This window comes from Neopsephotus bourkii, unplaced genomic scaffold (genome assembly GCF_033783945.1).
Source record: "Neopsephotus bourkii isolate Nb327-2 ecotype Australia unplaced genomic scaffold, CSIRO-AGI_Nbou_v1 NB_887, whole genome shotgun sequence".
Lineage (NCBI taxonomy): Eukaryota > Metazoa > Chordata > Aves > Psittaciformes > Psittacidae > Neopsephotus > Neopsephotus bourkii.
This window is the reverse complement of record NW_026901381.1, coordinates 2,006,821-2,032,019: the sequence shown is the minus strand read 5'-3', so window position 1 is coordinate 2,032,019 and position 25,199 is coordinate 2,006,821. Positions and strand designations below refer to the sequence as shown.

General features: G+C 44.8%; 1 protein-coding gene across 6 annotated transcripts in view; it reads left to right on the top strand.

The window, feature by feature from the left end:
- The window catches only part of GRIP2 (glutamate receptor interacting protein 2), a 243,328-nt gene that overhangs the window by 152,364 nt on the left and 65,765 nt on the right, over positions 1–25,199 (top strand). The window contains exon 1 of one of the 6 annotated variants that reach the window (XM_061357174.1): positions 11,167–11,337. The exons of the other annotated variants lie outside the window; for them this stretch is intronic. Coding sequence (XP_061213158.1) covers positions 11,298–11,337 — 40 coding nt within the window. The 5' untranslated portion in view covers positions 11,167–11,297. Of the gene's footprint in view, positions 1–11,166; positions 11,338–25,199 lie in introns of those variants that run through there. 6 annotated transcript variants of the gene reach the window in all.

The window sequence follows — 25,199 nt, the reverse complement described above, 5'->3', positions numbered from 1 at the left end:
TGGAAAAATCATAGGCAATGTAGGTTATTGTTAGTTATGCCTGGGCCACCATCTGCCTGGCATGTGGTTATTGCAGGGGTGCACCTGAAACTGTGCAAGGAAGCTTTAATGCTCCCTTGGTGATCTGTCCCTCAGGTGTTTGTTGGATCAGAGCACCTGCAGGCTTCATTGCTTTTTGATCCAGACCTATTTTCCTGTTGTCCTCCCTACCCATACATGCATCATTTCTCAGCTCTATAGAGAGCAACCCCATAGCTTTCACTCACATCTCTACATCCATTTAAGCCTTGCGCTGCTTCTTAGCAACGAATTAATAGTTGAGTAAAAGGGTTTTACAGTACAATATATTTTAGAGAATATTCTCAAATTACCATTCCATAAGTCATTGTGCAGAATGTTTCTGAGAACCTTTTTCTAGGGAGCTCTCTTAAACCTTTAATGTTAGTTCCTGTTTGCAGTAGGTCTGGTTATTACTATGTGTCAGAGATGTCAGCAAGTATGAAGGTGTGAGACAGCAAACGTAGGTTTTCATAGCTCTTAGAGCTTTCAGAAAATAATTTTCTATGCTTTTCCTTTTTCATCTTTAAAAAAAGGGGGCATCCATGCATCTTTTTTTGCCAAGTGTACAGCTTCAAAACTTGGGTTTCTTGGCAATGATTCATCCAGTGTTGATTCTGGCCTGGATTCTGCGAGTTCATCTTTGTGGAGTAATAAGGTTTGCAGTCATGGGTCTTTCAGTATTGTTCCCAGTGGCCCTTGCACAGGAATACACTCCTGGAGTAGGAGGTGTAGCTCTGGAGAGTGGACTTGAGCAGCAGTTGCCTTGCCTTTGAGTAGCAGAAACAATGTCCAGGAGAGCACAGGAAAATAAGATACTGAGGGAACAGCTCTGCTCTGAACATTATGGCAAAAATGAATAAATCTCTTACTTTTAATGCCGTATTGCACCTGTAACTACTGTGCTTCAGCATGCAAATGGCTGCTGAGGTAGCAGAGAATGTGTACTTGCTGCCCCTTCTCATGTGTAATCAAAAGGTACAAACGAAGAGGCGTCTTCGCCATAAACTGGGTCACTGGGTTAATAGAGTTTTGAAAATACCCCCTCCTAACCCATGCCATTAATATCTCAGCATCCATCTAGATTTGAATGCTGTCATATGCCTGTGATGTGCATGTCTGTCATCTGCTTGCTCTGAAGGTTTTCTCCCTTAGTAAATACTCTGTGTGATAGAGATCACGGCTGAATGCGATAGGATGCTTTGACTGGCAACAATCTGTCTTCATTTGACCACTAAATATTCTATTTCTCTAGCTAGCGAAAGGCTTGATGTAGGATAGCAGCTTGGTGACTATTCCAGGCATGGGTTTGAAAAGGTAGTATTCAGCTGCACTTTATACAAATTCAGCTAGGTGAGCTTTTCATGTTTCTGTGTCTAGTACCTGTTCCCTGTTCTTTTGTGTCTCCTGCCATGGGTTTGACTGAGACACTCTTGTATGGGTGGTGTTTGCACTGCTTCCTCACTGGGTTTTAGTGTGTTCCCTTTCATAGTGATTCAGCAGGAAATTTTAGGTTTTAGAGGGAGGAGGAATAGGGGAAGCAGTTAATGAGCTGTATTTGCTGCTCTGTCTAAAGAGATGAATCTTCTCTCTAGTTTACAGATTACTAAAGTTAGGAGCTTTATCCAAGGGATTTGAGATGACTGTTCTCTAGGACAAGATGTCTTTCTCATTGGCCATCCTAGAGGAAGCCCTGGTGATGCTCTCCTGTCAGACAGCTCATATAGGTGGAAATGGATCCCTTCCCTCGTGCCTTCCTGAAGGGTGCTGCGCTTGTTCTGAGCAGCACTGCTGAGACTTTGTGAAAAACCACATTAGCTTTACCTTCCTATTGATTCAAACACTAAATACTTCCTCCTCCTCCCCATACCTTCTAGGCCCAGGAGCTCTGTTGGCTTTCTGTGCTGCAGTCTAAGCAGGGTGGCTTGGCACACTGTTGCTCCTAATGGTGCGGCATTTCCCAATCTGATAATGGGAATATGAAAGAATGCTTTGCTCCTGGGTGTGTTACTCTTTTTGGGCTGGTAGGATCTTGCAAGGAGGTGCCAGATGCCTGGTTTTCTGAGCAGCAGGGGCGCAGATGTCACATTAAGGAGGACTCAGTCCTCCTTGCCCTGCAGCAGCAAGAGCTGAATGGCCATGACCTGTTTTTGTTCATTTTCAGACGCATTTCAACACACTTTTTCTTCCCCTCCCCTTTCTGAGAATTAGGAGTCGCTCTGCCTTTGCTATTAGGGATCCCCCTCTCCCTTCTTAAGTGCATCTCTACCAGAGTGATCACACGATCAAGCCAACCCCTTTCTCTCATGTAATGCAAAACCCGTCTACTCCAGGTAGTCAAGATTGCCAGTTAACTTTACCAGTGGCTTCTAAGAGCGATAGGTTATAGTTGCTGTTGTGGTTAGCAAAGCAAAAGCCATTTCTCTCTGCTTACACTGAAGGCAGCTGTTCTCTCCACCAGCTCCTTTAAATCTTCCCCCAACCTAGATCTTAGCAGCTAGGTCCTGGCCACCCTGAAGTTTGTGGGATCGTGCTTTGACTTCCATGGGATAATGATTTTCCTGCCCACGTTCAAATGACACCAACTACCAGTTGCGAAAGGAGAATGGTAAACTCATTTGTTAGCTGCTCTCTCTCCTGGGAGATTCACTTCCATCAGGGATTTTTATAGGCCAGTGCTGTGTCTTTCCTGATGGGGATGTGTGCTGAAGGAGATTTATTGTTCCTTTCCTAATAGATAGCTGTAATTTGATTTCACAACAACCACTTTGTGTGAGAGAAAGCGATTCCATTGTGCCACCGCACAGCGTTGGGAGCATTCGTGGCCGTGGGGGCATTTGAATTAAAGAGAGTAAAGGCTGCACATCTGCTGCCCTCCACCCCTATTCACAGAACAGTGCTAATCCTAAAGAAAAGAGAGCAATTAGCTTGTAAACCCTTCCTGAACCCACTGGAAGATTAGCCATTTTCAATTAAAGTATTTCAGCTGGAAAGATAATGGACTAAAATTTCCAGCTTTTAAAATATACTATTATTGACCATGTGGGTTTATTTCTGTCAATTTACATCCTTTGTAATTAGCTACCCTGGGATAATGAGGACTGCCTTGCACCATACCCTGTTTCCCACTCTTTCACCTTATAATGCAAATGGCCAACTGGCTTCGTGGTCCGTCTTCCGGCCTGTTGCAACTAGCCCAAATCCACTGTTGCCATTGGGACCCACGCTGGGGATGGGCCCTAAGCTGTACTTTTATGGGTTATTGTAACTCATGAGTAAAAGGGACAAACCTTTACACACTGCTATGAACGTGCCGCAACTGTTCCCGGGGAGCCGGGGTGGGAGGAGGAAGGCTGATCCCATCTTGCAAGCCTGCAATAACAAGTAATTTGCAGTCCCTTGGGGAGCTGTGCACGCCCTAAAGCCGAAATATTTCTTTCTGTATCACTGGTATATAGTACTTGGGGGTTACCTGAAGCTGTGTGTGGCTCTGCTTTGGCCCAGCTTGGGAGGTAAAAGTTCACATACTGGAGCAGGAGCCAAGTGGGCAGATGGGAATGCCTCACCCCAGAACACACGGCTGAGCGGCTCCATCCGACGGCATCCGCGTGTTCCAGCGCTTCTGAGAGCTGCATTGCTCCTCAGGGTGTCTGGGTAGAGCCGGGAGCCTTCCTGCAGCAGCAAGGGAGCCTGACCTGGTTTCACCCCGTGCTGGATAGCCATCTCTGCATGCTTGCTGTGATTGCTCCCCATGTTCCCTGCACTTACTGCACGAGCGCAGCACTGGCATCACTCAGTGCTGCACACCCAGCATGGGGAGAGGCTGAGGCTGGAGCCAACAGCCAGTTTGTGGTCTCATCCAGTGCTGGCCACTGCAGTGTCCCCCCTTGAGTGGGTATCCCTGTCTGCACAACATGTGCAGCCTTGCATCCCCTGCTACCACAGGTTAATGTGATCGGCTGTGTTTCAGGGGTCTTGTGGCTTTTTGGTCACTATGCGTGACTCTGAAACACAGCTGTGCCATGCTGCTGGTAGTGGCTGGGCTACATCTAAGCAAAAGAAAGAGAAAGGCTGATCTTTTAAGGACCTGCTTGGCCACATAGGCTGAGGTGCCTGACATGGAAATTAGCCCTCTGGCCACGGCCAAGTACTTCCGAGTGAGGCAAGCTCAGTGGAAAACCATGCAGAGCTCTGACTCCTGGGTGCAACGTGGGCTTTCTCTGAGTAATGAAAACCATTGGTATTGCTCCTAGTTCTTGGCTGTCTTCTATGCAGATGTTGGCCAGGTCCCACCTAGCTTTGCCTTGTCTCCTCTAGAAGAGTTGCACAGCGTAGATACTGCATGGTAGTGTGTAAGAATGGATATAAAAGCCATTAAAGCTTTTCTTGTTTGAGGAATACAGCTTGGTGCTCTTGGGATCTCACTGGCTTTATCAAGCTACTGATACTGTCTTTTTGCAGTCAGCGCTTTTCCTGCGATTTCTTTGTTGAAATGCGTAGGAAAATATGCCTTGGAAAATATTTTACATCTGAACCAGTTAATGCAGCACCTTGGAGAGAAGGTGTCTGATGCAGGAGTACAAATGAAGCCTCATTAAGCAGGAATTCAGTGGTTCTACTGAATGCCCCAGCAATTAAATTTCATCTCGATTCATATGCAGGTCAGGAGAGTCTGGAAGGAGAATGGAGGAAACAAAGCACTGTGGCTCTGTACTATGTAAATTAGTGTTAACATGGCATTTCATTTATTGTTAATGCATTGTTATACTGCTACTCATTGAAAAGAAACTGTGTGACAACTGCTAAGACTGATGACCCACTTGCTTATTTTTCCATCTGTGTTGGCAGCATTGCCTCTGAAAAGACCAGTGCCAAGATAAATCTGTTAAAGGGGGAAGATGCAGAGGTTTTTGTTTCCACAGAGATGAGGAGTCGGATGCTGACTTAGTGTTAAGACTTGTCCTTCAGGCTGCAGTAAGCTGTAGCATTGCCTCTCTCTTGGAGTCTGATGAGGCATGGCCACATCCCTGCTACTAGAAGGACACTTACTTTGGACTGGGGACTTTTAGGATCATGAGGAACAAGTGTTCAGTTCCTGCTACTGGAAAAACTTGAGCTCTTGTTGAGTGTAATGTAGTAAGGGGTTCAGGGATGCTGATGTGCTTTGCAGCCCCATCAATGCACTCACGCCTCTGCTCCCACAGGGCATCTCCATGTTGTCATTTGGGCTGATTGGGCTTGGAGTCTGCTGTTCTATTTTTGGAGGACTGAAGTGCCAGTGCCTCATTTTCTGTCCTATCCAAGTGTCCACAGCAGGATATATTTCCTCTCTTGTGTTTTTGATTAACGTGGTCTTATGCATTGGAACTGTTTCATCTAAACTGCCTACCCATAGTGGGGAAGGAGGGTGGATACTGCTGGGTGCTAATACAGACCCATGACTGTTTTCATTACCAACAAAATATTGATATTTTAATATTAATATTAAAAATATTAATAAAATATAAACAGTGTTTCTGTGAGGAGGAGAGACCATAGGCTGGTTCTATCAGGGCTTTACTGGTGCTGATATTGAGGTGACAAGTACAGCTGCCACACATTCAGTATAGAGTGGTTTAATGACCTTAAAACTGGGATCCAGTTCCACCACTGAAGAACTTAGACTCTTATTTTCCCTCCAGCTTCGTATCTGTAAACAACTTCCTATCATTCTGTTGCCTTGATCACTAGGAGCTGAGAATGTGGGAGCTCTTAGGCACTGTGGTTTCCCTCAGTTGCATGATGCTGTTCTTGGTCTCAGTTTCTGCAGGGTTTCTCCATTCACACATGGTTCCCTAAGCTGGTTCAGTGCATGTTCAAGATGATTTTGCTTGTGTCCCAAAGTTGTTTGATATCTGCTAGCTACATTGCTATGACAAATTTGAGGGGGAGAGGAAAATAAAGCCAATTAAGAGCATGTCAAATAGGGGTGTGTGTTTTGCCCAGAAAAAAGCGCTTTTCTGTACAATACAGAGATAAAGAAAAATGGGAGAAATAGGCTCTATGTAGCTCAACGTGATGAGCTCTCTTTCAGATTCTGTGCATGCAGCTTCCAGAGCTCTGCTCCTTTTGGACCAGGTCATAAACTCCCACCTTGTCCTGGCATGGCAGGTGGTTGCCAATGGATCATTAACCTCCTGCTGCATTGCTTATTGCTGTGTCTTGTTAAGCTCATCTCCATTTGCCTTACAAAAATCCTCGGAAAGCTGAGATTCAGTTTTGTTGGGATGACCTCTGCTAACAAGGTCCCTGAACGAGCTCTTTTGTATCATTAGAGCTGGCTGGGGAATAAAGGATCTTGTACTTTGCTGCAGCCTATTTGTCTTCCACCATTTCTCTTATCAGCACTGGAGTCCCCAGCCCTGTAGTGTCCTACTCTGATTACCCAGACAAATGTACAGCAACCATTTTATTGTGCTTTGGTGGTGGAGGGAATGGATGGGGGTCCTGGAATTACCTCTAGCAGTGCTCTCCATCTCGGTGCTCTGCGTGTGTGTGTGCAGCAGGGGCTGTAATTGCCTCCTGGATGAGTCAATTTATCTTTCAGTGTTCATTACGTGTAATAAGTTAATGTTTAGGACTGGCTTATGAAATTTGCACTTAAAGGAAAGAATAATCAAGGACTTCTTCCTCTGGCTCCATTATTAAACTGTTTAAATACCCTTTTCTTTAAAGATTCATTTTAAAGTCCATTCCCACTTTCCCATGAAAACTTATCATTAAAACAGTGCTTTATATACGTGTAGCAGCATTTGGGGATGTGTGGGGAAAAAAAGGGCATCTGCTTTTATCAAAGATGGGCCCTGCTGCATCCCTCAGGCTGACATGCAGTTGTCTGGGGTTTCTAAATAAGCACAACTATGTAGAATTGGAGCGGATGAAATGGGGCAAACATACAGCCAGTGATAGCTGGGTAATCAGCTGTGAAGTCTCTTCCACCATGAGAGTGATGAGTCTTCCTCTTGTCCCTCCTCCTCCTTGTCTCCAACAACCAAAAGTCAATGAAGGAGGGACGTAGGCTCTCCCAGTCTCTTGAATTTGTGCAGAGAGATGGGTTGGAGTTCCCAGTAAAAACTGGCTTTCCCGGTAAGACAGATGGAAGGACTGGGTTTGCTGTGCCAGAAACAAGCCTTGCCAGGGTGGATGAGCAGAAAGAGGGGTCCCCAGCCCTAGGCAGACCCTGATGGGCTAGCAGGTATTTTTAAATGGAAGAAATAGAATGGGGAGAAGGAGATGGTGATGTAAAATCTTAATTTAAGGTTTAAATTTAAAAGGAAACATCTGCATCAGTCCCTTCTGCACCTTCCTAGCCCACAACAATTTCTGTTGCTATTAATATGACTTCATATGCGGTTAGAACCTCGGTGTTTCTCTGGGCACTGTAAGTGTGGTTGGATGTTTTTCCTCACCATTTTCCTGTGGCTGACTGTTCATTACGTTCATTCAGCTGCCTTCAGAGAGTCTCCCGAGACTCTCTAATGCAGAGTGATGTAAGATCTCCATGTTCTCCCAGGCTCAGAGCGTGTTCAGCATAAACGGTCCATTTCAGGATCTTGCTGGAGTGTTTCGCAGTCCTGTGTCTTCTGACAAGGATGCTTTTGGATGTGGTTAAATAAGTAATGGTTTAAATTGCAGGAACAAAAACCCGTCAAGCAGTGGACTAAATCATTGATATTCTGGAGAGCCTGTGATCTTCCCTCTGTTGTCCTCCCTGTCTTGTTTGCATAAAAGTGTATCCTGTAAATGTCATCCCAACTAATTAAAGCCAGGTAAGGTCTGCAGCTTCATTCCCACTGTTCTGGAAGGGTTTGTAAGTTGGCTATAGGGAAAGATCTATGAAGTTCAAAAGCAAGACAGTGTACAAGGAGGGGTAAACCGAGCTCTAGTACATGCGTGCTTGTGTGCTTCTCTTTACTTCTAATAAATTTTGCTTAAAGGTCAGCCTGATCCTGAGAAGAGTAAATACCCTTTTCTCTGGTCTGGTTGCCTATTGACTGGTAGCACCTCTTTAGTTGAGTGGGTGAGAGCCAAGAGCTTTCAGGATGGGTGTTTCCAGCAGGGATAACCCAGAAGCTGTTCTAGCCGTGGACTGTCCTAAGCCCATGCTGTCGTTCAGGTCAGCATTTTATAATGAAGGGGGGTCCAAGAAAAAGCGTTCCCTACACTCTCTTTTCCCCTAGGATGGTAACAGGAGATCAGGATATGCCAAGAAAGCTGAACTGATTTTTTTTTCTTTTATCCTGTGGAAAGATGTTTTAAACATCCCCCCATCCCCTCATGTGCCCCTTCTTTTTCCATTTGGCACAGTGTGTGGGTAAAAACCAGGTATTCTTGGGTGAGACTTGAATGTAGTTAATATTACTAGAGCATTCCTGAAGAGCTGCTAGTTCCGAACAGGCAAGCATTAAGCTTATGTCAAGAGGTACAGAAGGATGTACAGCGTGTTCATGAAAAATCAAAGCTCTGCAATACTGCTCCTTGAGTTTGTTCAAGTTGAGGTTGATGCTGCCCACTCTTTTGACACCTGTATATTTTAATGTCATAACATATCTTTCTGGGCTGCCTAATTTCGTTGGTGTGTATTGCGTGGACCCTATTCCTTCCCCATTAGAAACTCAGGCTGTTCGCTTCAACTGGTTGTAGTATAGTGCCACCTGAAACATGAAGGAAGTGTTGCATTTATTGCTTTTGGCCAGAAACCATAGAGTAAACATCCTCTCCAGGCTCCTGGTGTGTTGGTCTCTTGCCAGCCAGCTCAGTGAATGCCACAAGGAATTCTGGGTTTGAAATGCCAAGGTGGCTTTCATTTCTCTACTGGCAGCAGAGGAATGGGGCAGCTCCATCCAGTTCTCACCCACAAAACCAAGCTTCAACTATGTAGTAGACCTGCCCTCTTGTACCCTTTCTTAATGCAACAAATATTCTGGGAAGAATTCTATGGTGGCACAAACAGGGACAATTTGGTTTAGTTTTTCTTTAAAGCATCATACTGAAGACATCCATTTCGTGGCATCCAAAGCAACGGGCTCTTCCCAAATTAGCAACTTATTGTTGTATATGTAGTTTTTCCTTTAAAATGAGATTTCTCTACAGCAAAAGCATTAATAGCTATGTGAAAAGTTTTCCAATTATAAATTTTGGCTCAATTACTAATTAAGTCTATTGTCAGACTGAGCAAGTTCTTAAAAACAAATTATGGACCAAAATATCTCTTTGTAAGTAGGTTTTTTTACTTAGTAATTTTACTGCTTTTGTATTAGTTGTCTGTACATGAAACAGCTGAGTTTGAAGCAAAATAGAGATGTTGCTGCATTTCAATCCAACCAAGAGCTCTGGCATTAGGGCAAATCTCAGTTCTCCTCCTCCACATGGATCACACAGAGTTAGAGTCCCTAGGTCTGCAAAATTTCCTGCTGGCACATCTGGATGTGTTCAGGCCCGTTTGATTTATCCTGATTTGTTTCCTAAGGAGGCAAGGCATCACCTTGCATCTTCTCTGTGAGCTTCCTTCTGAATTTGTAACCTCTTGGCCACTTTCAATCAAATCTAGTAGAAGTTTCAAACATAACTGGACCCTCATTCAGAAGAGTTTTTGTGCCTTGAAACATACTTGTCTTGCTCTCTCTTCACTGTTAGAGGGTATAATCATAGAATCCTAGAATGGCTTGTGTTGAGAGGGACCTTAAAGCTCATCCAATTCCAACCTCTGCTACGTTCAGGGACACCTTCCACTAGAGCAGCTTGCTCCAAGCCCCATCCAACCTGGCCTTGAACACTGCCAGGGATGGGGCATCCATATAATCTAGGTGATACCAGTTCCTGAGGTAATAGAGTGGCTATGGAGAAAACTACTTTCAGGATGTAAGCTCTGGGCTGGTTGGTACCAACAGAGTTTGTCTTACAGCTTGACTGAAACGGAGACCTGTGTTGTGCTGCAGGTGGAATGCAAGCCCTGTGCACACCTTCGCTGCCTCTCATGCTGGGACAGTAGCATCACCTGCACGCTCTGCATCTCCAACACAATCCAGTTTGGTTTTCATTTTAATAGCAAAGGAAGCAGACACTAGTTTATTATTATTACAATTTATTTCTGGCCAAAAACCGTATCTGCAGGACCAGCAGTTTTGGGCAAGCCATGAAGCATTGTGTCCTGGAAGGCAGGACTCCCCATGACCAGCATTGCCCCAAAGCCTCCCCTTGCTGCAGTCTGTTGCTCATCCAAATCCTAGCACAGGACCTGCCTGCGTTTTGGCAGTGCTGGTTTCTCTGCCCTTCCTAAGAAAGGGTTAACCTGAGCTTACAGAAAACACCGTAGGCAGGACATCAGACTGCAGCTTCATACTCCCTTTACTAGCACTGCGTGTGTGTGTTTAGGAGGCAGTGTAATGCTTTGACAGCAGCTTGACATTGCCTTGCAAGGTGCTGGAGGCTCTGCAAGCACTTGCCAAGAGGGGGTGGGGGAAAGAGGAAAGTGTGTCAGGCAATACTGCAGTCCCAGCCTCTTCTTGCATTCAACCCCGCTGCTGCTGCAACTTGAGGTTTGCTGCCAGCCAACTTCTGCTGCTGGCTCCGAGCACTGCACAGAGGCAGTGGGACCCTTCCTTTATTCCTCCTCCTTATTCAGATTGCTTTTATCCCTGCCTGTAGCCCCCATGAGATCCCTGGAAGGTCTCGGGCAGCAAAGGGCCAGCACATCTCAATGGGATGATGTCCGCTCCTGACCGGTGGGGTGCGAGGTGGAATACCGCTGGGAATGAAGCGCACGCTCGACATTTGCTGCATCTGCCGGCGAGTCAGGGTTCAGTGGCTGCGTCCCCTTCAACCAGCTGTTCCCTTTAATCACCGCGCTTCCAACTTTCCCTTTGCAATGCCTGATGGCCAGCCAAGCCGGCAGAACTAACACGGGATTTTTAGGACCCTATACCCTTCATTCTCCTATTTCTCTCCCGGACGGGCAGATCACCCGTGAAACAGCCATGTAAAGACACTTCTTCCTAAAGGATTGCTTCATTTCTGAGTCCTCCCAAGCTGGAGTGCCCAGGACGATTCCTTCACTGTTTTCCCCTGCAGCTCCACTCGGCTGGGGGAGGCAGCCCTGAAAGTGAGCCTGAGCTGGCCGGAAAGTGATTCCAGTGCAGGCAGGGAGAGGGAAAGGAGCGGCTGGTGCAATTAACTGAATGATTTGATAGATAACAGCAGACATGCTTTGTGGACTGAAAAAGGATTTGCAGTCAGACTTTGGTGAGTGAGCCTGTATTCCCCCCCCTCCCTCCTCCAGTAGTTTACTTTTGGGGGTTTATTCTATTTCCTTTAACCACTGTCATTAACTGTTTCATGTGCTGCACTGAAAGGGGTTTTACAAATCCAAACTGTGACTTAATTGCTTTGCTTTATGGAATGTATCTCTGCTTCTCCAGAAAGAATTCCTCCCTGTGACCACTGGAGAGTCCCCTTTGGGGTGCTTCCCTCTTCTCCCTTCTCCATCTGGAAGACTGGCTGACATAGGGGCTATTCTGAAGGCACCCATGATATTTGGGAGCTTTTAGAGCTGGTTTTGCTTTATTTAAAAGGAGCCCCCAACTTTAAATGTCGGTCTTTAGTTTTCAAGATCGGTGTGTAAATAAATGGGCTGAGCATTCAGCGATGGTGAACAGAGGACTGAATGGGGGGGAAATGTGGGTAAAGGATTCTGCCGAGCATGGTGGGATTGCTGCCATCACCCCCACCTCCGCTGTAAGCTACTATTACCTTGCCTAATAAATATTTCAGCTCCTGCTAGAAATCTGCCACTTCAGTGAGCTGCTGACCCCTGCTTTAGAAGCCTGGGGTGAGCAATTCACTGCTGCCACGGGGTATAAAGAATTCTGTTTCACTTCTGCAGGAGGGTGGGTGTGTTAGATGAGTGTAGAAGGGCACCTTTATGAAGGGCACGGTCACCAAATCCAGACCCTCGTCTTTTTCCACACTCTGGTACTTCAAATGGGGTGCAGTATTCAGGTAGTTTGTTGTATGCTGTAGCTCTCTGCTTGTTGCAGCTAAATATACTGCATGGAGCTTGCTCTGATGCAAGCATTTCCCTTCTGAAAGCAAAGACATGGGAGTTGGAATTGCAGAGGTAATTTATGGTTTCTGAATCATTTTACATTGCCTGAAGTGATGTAGTGGGACTGACTTTGTCCTTTCCTTGGCCTCAAGATGTCTTAAAGCATGAACCTAACTGAACTGGTTGCCTGCTACCACAAATGGTGACTAGATGCAACATCTGCTTACTATAGCAGCACAACAAGGAGTGATGGGGCTTATTTTAGGCTGGCTGAGACATGGCGATGAGTTCTGGTAGGCAGAGGGAGTCTGGGTGTGTGATTTAACAGGGCAGGAATGCAGCCGCTCCATGAAAAGATCAAAAGACAACTTGGCAGGAGCTCCCATGGCTCCTGGGGCTGAGCCATAAGCTGGGGCCCTACCTCAGAGGTGGTTGACACTGACTGTGCTGGAGGAGTCTCCTGGATGCCACCAGGATCGTTCGTCCAGTTTCTCTAACATATCATCTGGTGCTTCACACATGCGGTTCTCAGTGATCACTATGTTGCTGCGAATGGTGGTGGTGTCAGGGTGTTGGGTATTTGAATGAGGGATATTCCTGCTCTCAGCCACAGATGAGTTCTTGGAGAACCTGGGGTCAATACTGTGCATGGCTCTGGCATGTACAAAGGGATGATGCTGTCACGGAGCTGGTAAGGAAACCTTCATGCTGGTATCAGACCCTTTCAGCTTGTGCTGGTGGGGCTCCTGAGGACCAAGGCCATACTTCCATCACATGGTGCTCTTTTCCTCAGTATCCTGCAGATAAGACCATCCTTAATACCAGCAAAGACAGAGAGAGGGGTGAGCAACCATCTCGTTTCATGTCTGCCATCCCTTCTTAGTTTAGTGCATAGATACAGAGCTTTGAGGAGAGCTGATTACAGTGCATTGGGTTTGGCTCTGCTGGCTTGTAAGGGAGCTCTCTTTTAGTCAGTCAGCTGGGTTCTTAATGTGTTTTTTTCTCTTGATAACCTGCTTTTTCATGAGACTCATCTCATATGGAAACCACCCAAGATGGAAGCAATAAAGTGAGTTGTTATCACGTCACTCGTTTTAGCATTTTAAGCATGATAGGAAAATCAGGAACCACATGGATTGTTTCTAAGAGGATCCAGGTGTTTCAGAAGTGCACCACCATTAGGGTTTTGGTGATTTCTCTCCTCCAACCAGTCTTAAAAGTTTTCTGATGGGACATTTTAATAATACTGAGCTTTTGTTTCGTCATTCAGAACAGAAGGACCAGAAAATGCAAACTAGCAGTGATTCTTTGGGGAAGGTGATGGAATTGTTTACTTTCTGATTAGAGTAAGCTTGTGTGTATCACAATGGTACCCGTGTGTTTCCAAAAGAGACCTTTCATCTTGCGATAGAAGACTTCCTAAAGTGCTTTATGGCCTTTCTGAAGCCCAGGCAGATTCTCTGTTTTGCTGTAGCAAACCTCATGTTCAGACAGTCCTTATTGCAGGATCACTGCAGGAGTGGGCAGAACGGCAGAGCATGTGGAATCTCCTTCATGCTACTCCAGGTGACCAGCTGAGAGTCCCATCGCCTACCAGCCTGAGTTAAATGGTTGATGGACTACAGCAGAGACAGCTTCAGAAGACCCTTTGTGTTTCAGATATATGCATTTAGGTGACTTCATTCTTCTTTATTTTTTAACATACGGTTTGTATAGAAGGCAAAGGAAAACTAAAAGAAGATGAGGACATTTGGTGCTTTTCTGTTCAGGTTTGTTGTTTTTTTTCTAGCAAAGCTGTACCCTTTATTTGCAGGGTGGGAATGGCCAGGAAAAGAGACTTATTAATAGATCTTTACCCCTTCCTGCTTGCTGGTTTCCAGGGAATCAGCTCCCCTGTTCCGTCCTGTTCTCTGCTACAGCCCCAGACCTTCCCACTTGTCAAAGAGACAGGAGGAATAGAGAAAAAAAAATGTCTGAAAGGGATGGAAAACTAATGCAGGGAGCTAGAATTAGACAGGAGGAAATCTTCACAGATAAGTCTCCTAGGAAGAAAGATTTTATCTTTCTTATTGAAGAATTTATCACAATAGTGCTCTTTAATATAACTCCTGCTCATCAAGCTGCTTGCATCACTTGTCAGCATTGCCTCAGATGCAGCAAAATGAAAGATTAAAAGAAAAAGAAACTGGGGTGTGTGTATCAAGAAAGACATCCCTGGGTCTGGAGCTGAATCACAGTGATCTTCATTTCCTTAAGCCAAAACTGGGCAGAGAGAGTTTGTCTGGGCTTGAGCTAGCATTGGCTATAGTTTTGTTACTGTCTGTCCACCTTGTGTTTGAATATATCCGTGCTGCAAACACCACATTAGCTCAAATTAATTCACTAGACTTAAGGAAAAGCTTTCTGCATCTGCATTTTTGGTGCCATCACTTCCTGTCCTAACACAGATGATAGATTACTTCTTTCCTCCGTGCATCACTCTTCTGGATGTCTGACGACAGCAATAACACTTTCTTTCCTCTTTATCATAGGCAGCTCATTTCTCCCCTCAGTCCCAGAAGCTGTGATCTTCCAGATGTCTGACCAGGCTGCACTGATTCAATCTGAATGAACTCCAGCTGTATCACACCCTGCTTAAACTGTGGTACCCAGACCTGGGCACTGCATTCAAGCTGAGGCTTTTATCGATGTTATGTAAAGCAAAAGGATGGTTTCACAGCTCTTGCAGATTATAACCACCCTTCTATGTAAAAGGTGTTAGTTTTTCTTGCAGCTGACATGGCATTATGGAACTACATTTGGTTTGTAGTCCATGATATCTGAAGAGTCCTTCTTCAGCTGTCACTTAGTTTTTTCCCCATATTTTATTTGATTGCTCCTGCCCAGGTCTGGTAGCTCGTATGCACCTCTACTGAATTGTATATTTGGTTTTTCAACATGTCTGAATCATTCTGGATTCAAAATCCACTTCCCAGCCTGTTTCCAGCCCCTCGTAGCTGGTGGCTGTCAGCAAACTTAATAGGAACAATCTCTCTGCAAGCATCCGGGTCATTTGATGAAAACCTGGAGTCTTACCAGGCTGGGAATGGGCCCACACAGCACTTGGATTAATACATCCGTCCCTTCTGATTGTGAACAACTGATGAGTTTTCTCAGTGTGTGGTTTCCCAATCAGTTTTGCAAACACTTTGTAATCATCTGTCTCCTGCTTCCCAAACATCCTTGTAAAAATAGCACGTGAAAGGGTGGCAGAAGCGTTTCTAAAATTGAGATATAGCAACTTGCATTTTCTGTCTATCCACAAATGTTGCTCTGTCATACGAATTGAGTGGGCATGACTTATATGTGGGAGATCCAGATTTGCTTTCAGTCATCTTCGTCTTTTAGCAGCTTCCACACACAGATGGCCAGTTCCAGGAACTGAAAGAGGTGGTGATGGATTTGTCATACTCTTGCCTTCACTCTGGTTTGGTTTGATTTAGGTTGAACACTGCATTTTGCTCTCCTGCAGTGCTGTGACTTCTTACCTGTCCTTCATAAGGTCTTAGGGATACCTGCTGATGGCTTCAGGACTTTGGTGGCCAGGTCTCTCAAGTTTTGTTGACTAATATCAGAGTTCTTGCTCTTTTCTAGAGATAACCTATTCCACCAAAATTCCTTTTCATATTAGAAAAAAGAGTCAAGTAATTCCCTACTACTTTTCATGGCCTACAGGAATGAATTCTTTTCATTCAATTTTTCCCTCCTGTATGGAGGTTATAGAGATTTTTCCTCTTAAAGGTTGTGCTTATGCATGTCTCATTAGTGCCCATTTGTTAGTAGGAGGCTGTTCTTTGATGCAAATCAGGTAGGTTTAATCAGAATGTCAGTCTATAGAGTCAAATGAGCAACTGCTCTTTAGGTCTTCTCTCCAGCACTGTTGGAGTTCAGTTTCCAGCCCAGACACTAAACTTCCTGCCAACCTTCTTAAGAAAACCTCATTGCTGCTGGAAGAGGTGAGCTTTGAGTGACCCATAGCAGGGGACTGAATTTCATGGGGTGTGTTGAGTCTTGCTTTTGGCTTTATGTTCAGGTTTGTTATTCTTTATAATGTTCTGTTTTGTTAATCTCTATAAGCCAAGGATAACCTTTCTGCCAAAGTGTTTGCCTGTGTTAGGGCATGTAGGATTTAATTTATTTGGAAAATGGACTGTTAGAATTGATATTTGTACATGGATGCCAAAGTTTATTGCTTGTGATATTATCTTCTTAACTCAAGGATATAAATCCTACGCAGAAGGTCAGAATGTGGCATGCGCAGCTTGGAGGGAAGGGTGCCTGTGCTTTTGTGTTTAGGCATGTGTAGGTGTTTCAAACAAAAGAAGCAATTAAAGCTAACAGGTAATAATAATCAGAAAGAGGTATTGGCACAGAACTGCAGCAGAGAAAGTAGAGCAAAAATAAATATTTAGCAACATCCATCAATCGATTATTAAACGCTACCAGGCATAAGCGCGTTTAAAGCTCTTTTCAGCTGTCAGTTCAGCTACTGCCTAATTTTTAGCATGTGAGTAATCTCATCAGGGTAGGCACAGTCTTAAGCCTCGATGCGACCCCCAGGTCATTGTATGGCTGTCTATTCAAGGTGACAGAATGCTGTTTCAAGACAAGCGTGCTTACGTGGGAGTTAAGGAATCCTGGGTTGGTGACAGCCCGACTGCCAGGCTGCTTCTGACTTGAGGTTTTTTTAAGTAGTATTATTATTCTGTTCATAACAAAAAGGCACCAACCAAGCTTGATGTTCTCAGCTGCCAGATTTATGAATCCGTGCGCTTACAAATCAGTCTGGCAACTCGAGACGTGCAAAATCACAGGGGATGAAGAAATTTCTCTCCTTCCATTCCCAACAATTGCAATCCCCGAGTTTATTTCAATGGAAGTGTTTTTTCTTTTTCCCTTTGACCATGTGTTTTTGTGCAAGGATCTGATAATTGCACGCTTGGAGGCGATGGCTTTTCAAAAGCATCTTTCCCAGCAATTTTCAACTGGAGATGTGGGTAAAAATATCTCGCCAGTTTTTTCCTCAGAAGTGTTTTCACTAATGTGCAATTATGAGCTCTGCCTTCATTCAATTCATCCTGCAAGTATTTGCTTCACAGGGAAATTCGTTTCCTAGCTGCTGTCGATGCCAGCAGAGTTGGCAGCTGCAGGTGGGGAGGAGGGAAAAAGAAAAGGCCCAGAAATGAAAATTGCTGTGAAATAAATTGGTCCCAACACCTGGAAACCATGAAAGGATGGAATACCAGACTCTCCTGTTAAACCATTGTTAAACTGCTTTGCATGTCAGTCCCAAAATGGCCCTGTAAATTATTTAGTATAGCTGAGATATGAAGAGATGATCTTGCTTAATCATGCCTCACAGCTGATCTGTTTCTTACTGTGCAGGTTCATGAAATCATGTTAGAGAGGTGGAAGGAGTTGTGGTTTTCTTCCCAGCAGTACTTTGGCTTCTAATCTCAATGTATAATTAATACTTGTGTGGTATATCTTAATGAAGCTGTAAGTTAGGAGCTGGCTCAGGTTTGGGGAGAGCAGTGTTGCCGAGAAGGGCTGTGCAGTGGTTACAAAGAGAATAAATACGCTTTTGTCCTGGGAGGCAGGAACTTGTGCTGGTGAGAGCAAGATCAGGCTCCCTGCTGCCCTGGCGTATGGATGAAAATGGGATTTGCTGCGTCCTTCTGCTTCATTGCATCCTTCTCTTTCCCAAAGGAGGGAGGCAGATCCCTGATGGGGTGTCTGCTGCTGGTTTGGCTCTTGTATGCCAAGTTATTTGCAGCTATTAAGCTAACTGACTTGCTTGATATCCCAAATGACTCTTCCCTTCCAGCTTCTGCTCTGTCCTTCAAGCCCTCTGGGTGCCCAGGGAGCACACAGGTCCAGCACACCCATCCCCTGCCCTGAAGGAGCTCTCACTATAGCAAGGGTGGGTTGGCACTGCTCCAGTCAGCTGCTTGCCCCAGCCAAATAGCCAAGCTAATTCATGGATCTGCTTCTCTGTCTTTGAGCAACCATGTGCATGACCGTACAAATGATGAAGGTCTGAGTCAAACCTTTAACAGGTCCCTGCTGTTGCACCACCAGCCTCGGTGGAGTTGTCCCAGTAATGAACCTGCTTCTCTGTGAGGTCTCAGTGGAGATCCCCTCCTTTCCTGCTGTCAGCACAACAGCTGATCATGTATGTTCCTTATTGTAGTGAATGGTTCAGCCTGAAATGTGGGGGACATGGCCTGCTCCTGCCCTGGTGATTTATATAGGGTAATTTCTTTGTGGAATGCACCACTGTTTGGGTAGGGTTAAACTTTTGACATAAGATGAATGTACATGTTTTGGTAAAGGTTCTCTTTTTCTTTTCAATAATGTAATGCATTTCCCATATAACCTACTGTGTAAACAGATCGTATTCCTTCCTGACTTGAAACGTTGCGCTCTGTTGCTCATGCTGCAAGAGTGCCTGGAACCTGCAGCCCAACAGCCCCCAGGCACGGGGGGGACAACACATGATGCCTCCAGGCAGATTCTCTGCAGTTTCACTCTCAGCTGACTCCTCTGCAGTGTACAATGAAGCCATTGATGTGTGTGTATGTGAGGGAATCAGTGGGAAGATGCTCAGGTACATACAGATCTGGATCTGTTGGGGCGGTGGCGAATGTGCTCTGATTTGTAAAGCTGAGCAAGAGACACAATACAACAGAGAAAATTGTTATTAATAATAATAACTTAGAATCACAGTAGCTCCCCTTTCCCCTTGTGTTTCAGTTACCCCTATCTTCCCACTCAAGTGAGTTCCCCCCATCACTTAAAGGGGGAATCAGCATTCACCTTGCAGGAACTGGGAAATAAAACGTTTTGGAGGCTGCAGTGGAAGCAAGCAAGCGGAGCTCCTTTCTCTCCTTTCTCAAAGTCCCTTTATCATTCAGCAGCTGACTTGAGCAGTACTATGGGCTATAATAGGCAATTAGCTCCTAGCAGATTTATGTGACACTGCGTTTTATAAGCAAACAATCATGTGTGTTTAATCATTCAATGGATCTTCTGTATCTAACATTCACGGAGCTGCTCCCTTCTCTCCTGTCTCCTGGTGCACACACTCAGCTCTCTTGCACCAGTATGAACCCATAGACATTCGTACTCGTGCAGAGCAGGTGGAAATATATAACTTTGGCAACTGCCTTTGGTTCTGTCAGGCAGTGGCAAGAGGTAAGTCCTTGGCAATATCTGCTCTTGGAGACATCCAGTCTCCCAGCTAGAGGTTAGCATGGTGGGAATGGAGATGCCTCATGCAAGGGAATATTCCCCCCTAACCCTGAGGACCATGGTGTGGTGAAGGGCTGGGCAGGAGCCTGCACAGCACCTTGCTGAATCCATACATCCAGTGGTTGCAGCATTCCCCTGATTTCCAGAGGTTTGGGAAATAGTCAGTTTTAGGATTCCTAGTTAATTTTAGGTACACCTGCGTACGCTGCTCTTCCACACCTCTATTACACACTCCACAGAACCTGCTGGTTTTAATTTTTATTAGCACAGTGCCTTGTTGAATCAAAATTAAGTGAGTATTTGGGAAGCATAATGTGAAGCACTGCGCTTAATGATCTGTGTTCCTCAATGAAGAAGGGCTATCACATGAATCTCCTCTCTTCCCAAGACTCTGCAGTCTTTAGCAACACCTGAGTTTTCCCTGAGTTCATTGCTACTTCCTATCCTCTTTAAGTTGTAAAACGCTCAGCTGCATCATTTCATGTGTGTGTTGCATCTTTTTGGGACAGATGCCCTTATTCAGCACTTCCCTTCTTCCGAAGTGGAACACGTATTTCCTTAGAATGATGCAAAAAATGGCCTTTTCCTAGTCCTGGCCACGAGTCTGCCATGAGCCAGTCCCTCTGGCTCTTTGGGATGCTCAGGACAGCTCAGGCTCTCACTCATCAAATTGCAAGTGCTGTTGTAACCAGTGTCCATGTTCCCCAGCCTGTTGCTTCTGTGGCTGGCACCCTGCTCCCAGCTAATCCTTTGGCTGGGATGATTGTGGACTTTAAATGTATGAAAAAGTCCGGAGGGAAAATTAACCCACAGAATGGTGGGGCTTGAACTCTGCACAGAGCAGGGTTTACACTGAAAATCCCAAGATGTTTGCTCTCTGGTACTCACAAGAGCAAGCATCTCTTGTGAGCCTGTCAGAGGGTGGCAGGGCCCAGCTTGCAGCAATTTGTTCTGATTTTTCCCAGGAGTTTCCATGCCTTTTGGAAGTTCTTGTGCTGGTTGTGCATCATCCATGCAATGTGAAGCAACTGGAGGCCAGTACAATGGTTTGCATGAAGGCAGCTACATCAAGCAGCTGGAGTGGGGTCTTACCCATCTTTCATGCTAACAGATGTTTGCTTTCATCGCAGTGGTGCTGTGCTGATCTTTAGACACCAGCCTCTTTGGAGGGTGGGATGTCAGCGGAGCACGCAGCCAAGGCAAAGCTTGATGGGAAGCAAGAAGTAGGGCAAAACCAGGAGCAGGGCTTGTTGGAAGCAAGATTTAATGGGCAATTCAGGCAAGTTTTTAACAGCTGGTTTGATGGGGTCAGACTGCACCAGTTCCAACATCAAATAACTTTGAGCTTTGAAACTTTCTTATTTCATCTTGTTGTCCTGCTAAATCTGATATTGCCTGGCTCTTTGATTCCTCTCCTTCTCCCTCCCTCCTTTCACTTTAAGCAAGGCTCTTGCTTAAACTTTCTTTAGTCTTTTAACTATAAGCTTATTCCATCTCTCACACAGCTCTTGTGAATCCTCCTGACACAGCCAAGAATAAAAGCAGCCCAGCCACACACACGGGCCATTGCATAATAGATGGTTTGTGTGTCAGTCTAAAACCTACATCTGTTTAGATCAGTCATGAAGTGAGAACATCTGTATGTATTCATAGAGTATGGATTTTACCACATGAATGAATAACCCAACTCCCACCATTTGGTATTTACTTTTCTTGAGACGTTGCTACTTTGCTGAACACTGAGCGGAGAATCACATTTATGGGAATTAAGTCTTAGTAAGGTTTAGTGGAGCTTCGTGGATAAGCTGGAAACAAGTCTAAATGGAGTGCTGGAAATCTTTCTTCTAAAATAGTTAATGCTGTCTGGAACTTCTTCCTTATGTCTTAACTCCCACTGGTTTTAGAGCACTTTGCATCAGAATGCAGTGCAGATCCAGGATAAAGCACCTGATCTGCAACCTACTGCATTGAATGTATTCTCATCTGGTGCTATTTTCCAGCAGTCTTTGCAGTCCTCCTGAAAGAGCTCCAACCTTGCGGGCTGCATTGTGGACTGGGGGCTCCACTTGGGGGATTGCCCCATTGCAACATCCCGTGGGAGGTACCTTGGTGCACTGGCCCATGGGATGATGGAAGAAGCTGTTGGAAATACAGTCCCCTCCTTTCTTCAAAGCAAGCTGGGGCCTTCCTGTGTCTGCTGCTGCTAGGTCAGGCTGGTTTATTCTCTCTGTGCAATCAATGAAGCCTCCAAGCCTTGCACATGTCCAGCTGCAGGCTACAGTTAACCAGGGTTGTCCTGCAGAGCTCTGGTTTTCCATAGCTCCTTTTGAAGCCGTAGTCTAGTTGAGATGATCAGATCAGTGCAGTAGCAAATGAAGTCACAGACAGCTCTGGTATCTGCTTTTCCTAGTTTGGCGTTTTTATACTGGTGCTGATGGCATCCTTTAGGTTTTGTATACATCTGTTTCCTTGCTTCACCCCTTGATCCCTCATGGCTTATGCTTTTATTAAATGTTACTGCACTGAAGAACACCTCTTCTGTTGCCTGATTTGCCCGGGGTCTTTTTTTGTTTTATTGGGTTTGTTTTCTTGTGGTTTGCATGGATTTCCTTATTGCTGCTGGCACTGAGATTGATTCGCACCTTGCAGGAACCTGCATAAATCTCAGCCACCTCTTGAACCGGCACAGCAAATGTCCCAGATTTGATTCCACATTTCATTTTCTGTGCCTTTTTCCTGAACAAGTTCAGGCTTGTAATTGGGAGCAGCGAGAGGGTGCTAGCCTGGACAAGTGGCAGGGTGACCTTTCTTGCAGCAGCTCTGCTGGACTGCCTTTTCCCACCCTCTGATAAACCTTGCTGGTGCAGGGGTTGGCCATGCAAACTGATGTTGCTCAGCAAGGAAGCAGGATGTGATTTGATGTAGGAAGAGGTTCTCCCCAGCTTCTCATCTAAGGACTTATGTTTTCTAGATGGTTTTCCATCCCAGATTGGATTAGCACTCTTAGTTGCTCTCCACATTGCATGCTGTAAGTTTAGTACAGATGCTAAAGTTTTATGTATGCTCTTGGGAGCACATGATTTACTCGTGTAATGTGGGGTCTCATAGAAGTGCTATGGGAGTAAAACAGAAAAAAAGGTATTGTAAGTGCAGTGAGTCCCTCTTCAATATGGATTACCATGTGGAGCGTTGGCATAGTGTCTTGTTGCCATCTCATCTTTCCTCTCTGCTGAATCCAATGGGTTTTCCTCTGCCCTATCTGCTGCCTGCCACAAAAGATTTGCTCCTGGTGATTTCCCTGCTGGACTGGGAGAAGCATCCTGTAACACTTTATTGAGGAGGTTAATTTGTCTCATTTGGTGTAAAGAGAGGACATGCACATGTTTCAGCATCCTTCCTAAATCCTGGCCCTCTAGTTCTCCATGAAAGAGTTATGTGCTATGTTGCCATGCTCCTGCACCAGATCAGATTGCCTTCTCCCCTTCTCTTCAGTGCAGCACTATCTTGTGCTGCTTAAACACTTTCCCTCCCATAGAAGCTAGCAACCTCTTGATTTGACAGTTCTTTTATAAGATCTTGAAGGATGGAGGACAACAGGTACCATTTTTAAAGCTAAGATAAATTATAGGGACCAAAAGGGAGCTTGTAAAAGGGAAAAGAAGTCAAAGAATTTACTATCACTGCAGCAAATTGATCTTCATTTCAAAGGGTGAAAGTCCTGACTTCTGCCTGTTCTGTTGTCCCCAAGCCTATTGATTTGTGCTGCATATTCTCACCCAGGCTATCCATGAGGGTGCTCAGTTCTTGGTGCTCCTGTCTCGATTATCTCCTCCCTGGATCTCTGTGAGGAGCCCAAGATAGAAAAAACCCCAAACCCAAGGCAAAATAGTTTGTAATAGGGACATTGATAAATCTTTTTTTGCTTTAGCTATTGATAGGTCAAAAATAAAAGCTTACTAAGTTCAGCGAGCAGGTTGATAGTGGCTGCTGGGTTTAGGTGGCACCAGTGCTTTGAGTGCTAAAGCCTAATAGACTGATAGTATTTAATTTCATTTGATTGAAAAGCCACAATAGAGCTGCCTTTTTTTATTTGATCTCATTCCACAGTCACTTAGAAGGCACTTGGTGCTTGAAAGAAGGGAAGCCCCAGGGTTTGGATGCAGCAGGCTGCGTTCCTTATCCACCTCCATAGTCAAGAGAAAGTTTGGAAGCTTATGTGAAGTTAATAGTGGGGATTCCCTTGCCAGCTAGGATTTACTGCTGCCTGCTGCATGGATTAATAAAGAAGAGAGGCATTCTTCCCTGGGAATAGTGTTAGACTTTGTCAGTCATTTCTTACCATATTCCAATTCTCACTTGGATAACTTTCAGGAATGATCAGTCTGAAAATGTATCTTGTTCCACTTGAATTTGTACTCTTGAAAGATGCTTTCTTCAAACAATGCAGTATGTCAGCAATATTTCATCTTTCCAGCTTACTGTTGGACTCTCCCCTGTACAGTCTGTGCTGCTTAATAAGAGAAATTGCCAGACTGGTTGGAAAATGTAACTTTAATAACGTAATTTCAGGCACTAGAATCATTGAGAAATAATAATCTCATTGAGTTGGTTTCTACACTCTTCTTGTCCCTTATGCACAAAATGACCACATATAGTGCATGTGTGTGAGTGCAAATGTGACCTGCAAGGGGGGGTGAGAAGCTTCGTGGTTGATCCTGCCAGGTTCTTTATAAATCTGAAGTGATGAAGCTGTCTGAAAATGCTTGCGCAGGTGGGAGAGGTTGCAGGAAGGGAATTGTCTCTCCCTTTCTCTATCTTTTGTTTTTTAACATTATGAATTCAAATCTTGCTTAAGAAAAGCACTGGAGAGGGCTCACTGAGTGAAAAGGGACCTTTCTGGTATGGACTTTGTTTTGGAGGATGCTTTGGAAGAGGTAAATGAAAGTGAAGGTGTTTGGGAAATGCTATTTGTGCTGAAGACACAGCTTATGTTATGCTTCAAGAAACTCTTATTAAACCTTACTTAATGTACAAAAGCATATCCTCACTAGGATGGGGAAAGAGTTGTCCCTGATTTTTGAAATTAAAGGAAGAAATCACAGCCTGCTTCAGAAGAACAACGTGAGCTCCTCTGTGAACAAAAGAGCATTTATCTCTAACAGTTTTGCATCCCATATCCCTTGTTCTCTTCCCTACCATGCAGAAGAAAATGAGCTGTGAAGTTGGTTTAGAGCTGGTTTGCACAGCAGCTCTTTGTTTTGCTGGGAGCAATAATAAGGGTCTTTTCTAGTCAAAACAATCTTAATGTAAGTTAGAGGACTATAATCCTCTTTCAGGCTGCTCTCTTTCCCTCCAGGTTGATGGATATTGGCCCCTGGGTTCCAAAGGTGCAAGAGGACCGTAGATGGATACACAGACACCTTGGGAAGTTAATTTTCACAGAAAACCAAGCCAAAGAAAAAAAAGGGAAAAAAAAAAGCTATTCTTTAATACAAAATTCTGGTCACTTTTTCAATTAGTTTTTCCTTCATCTCTCAGTACAGCTCGAATGGAAATGAACTGCTCCCAGGTCCTCTATTGCACACTCCCTCAGATGCACTGATCAGATAAATACAGTTACTCTGCACTGGCTTCCAAAGCAATAACGGGTGACAGACAAAGCACTGGAGAATGTCCCTAGTATATAAAAGACATGGCTGTAATGGCAGGTTGACTGCAGAGTCTTAAATTGTGTCTTTCTCGTTCTTCCCCTTTTATGTCTTGTTTT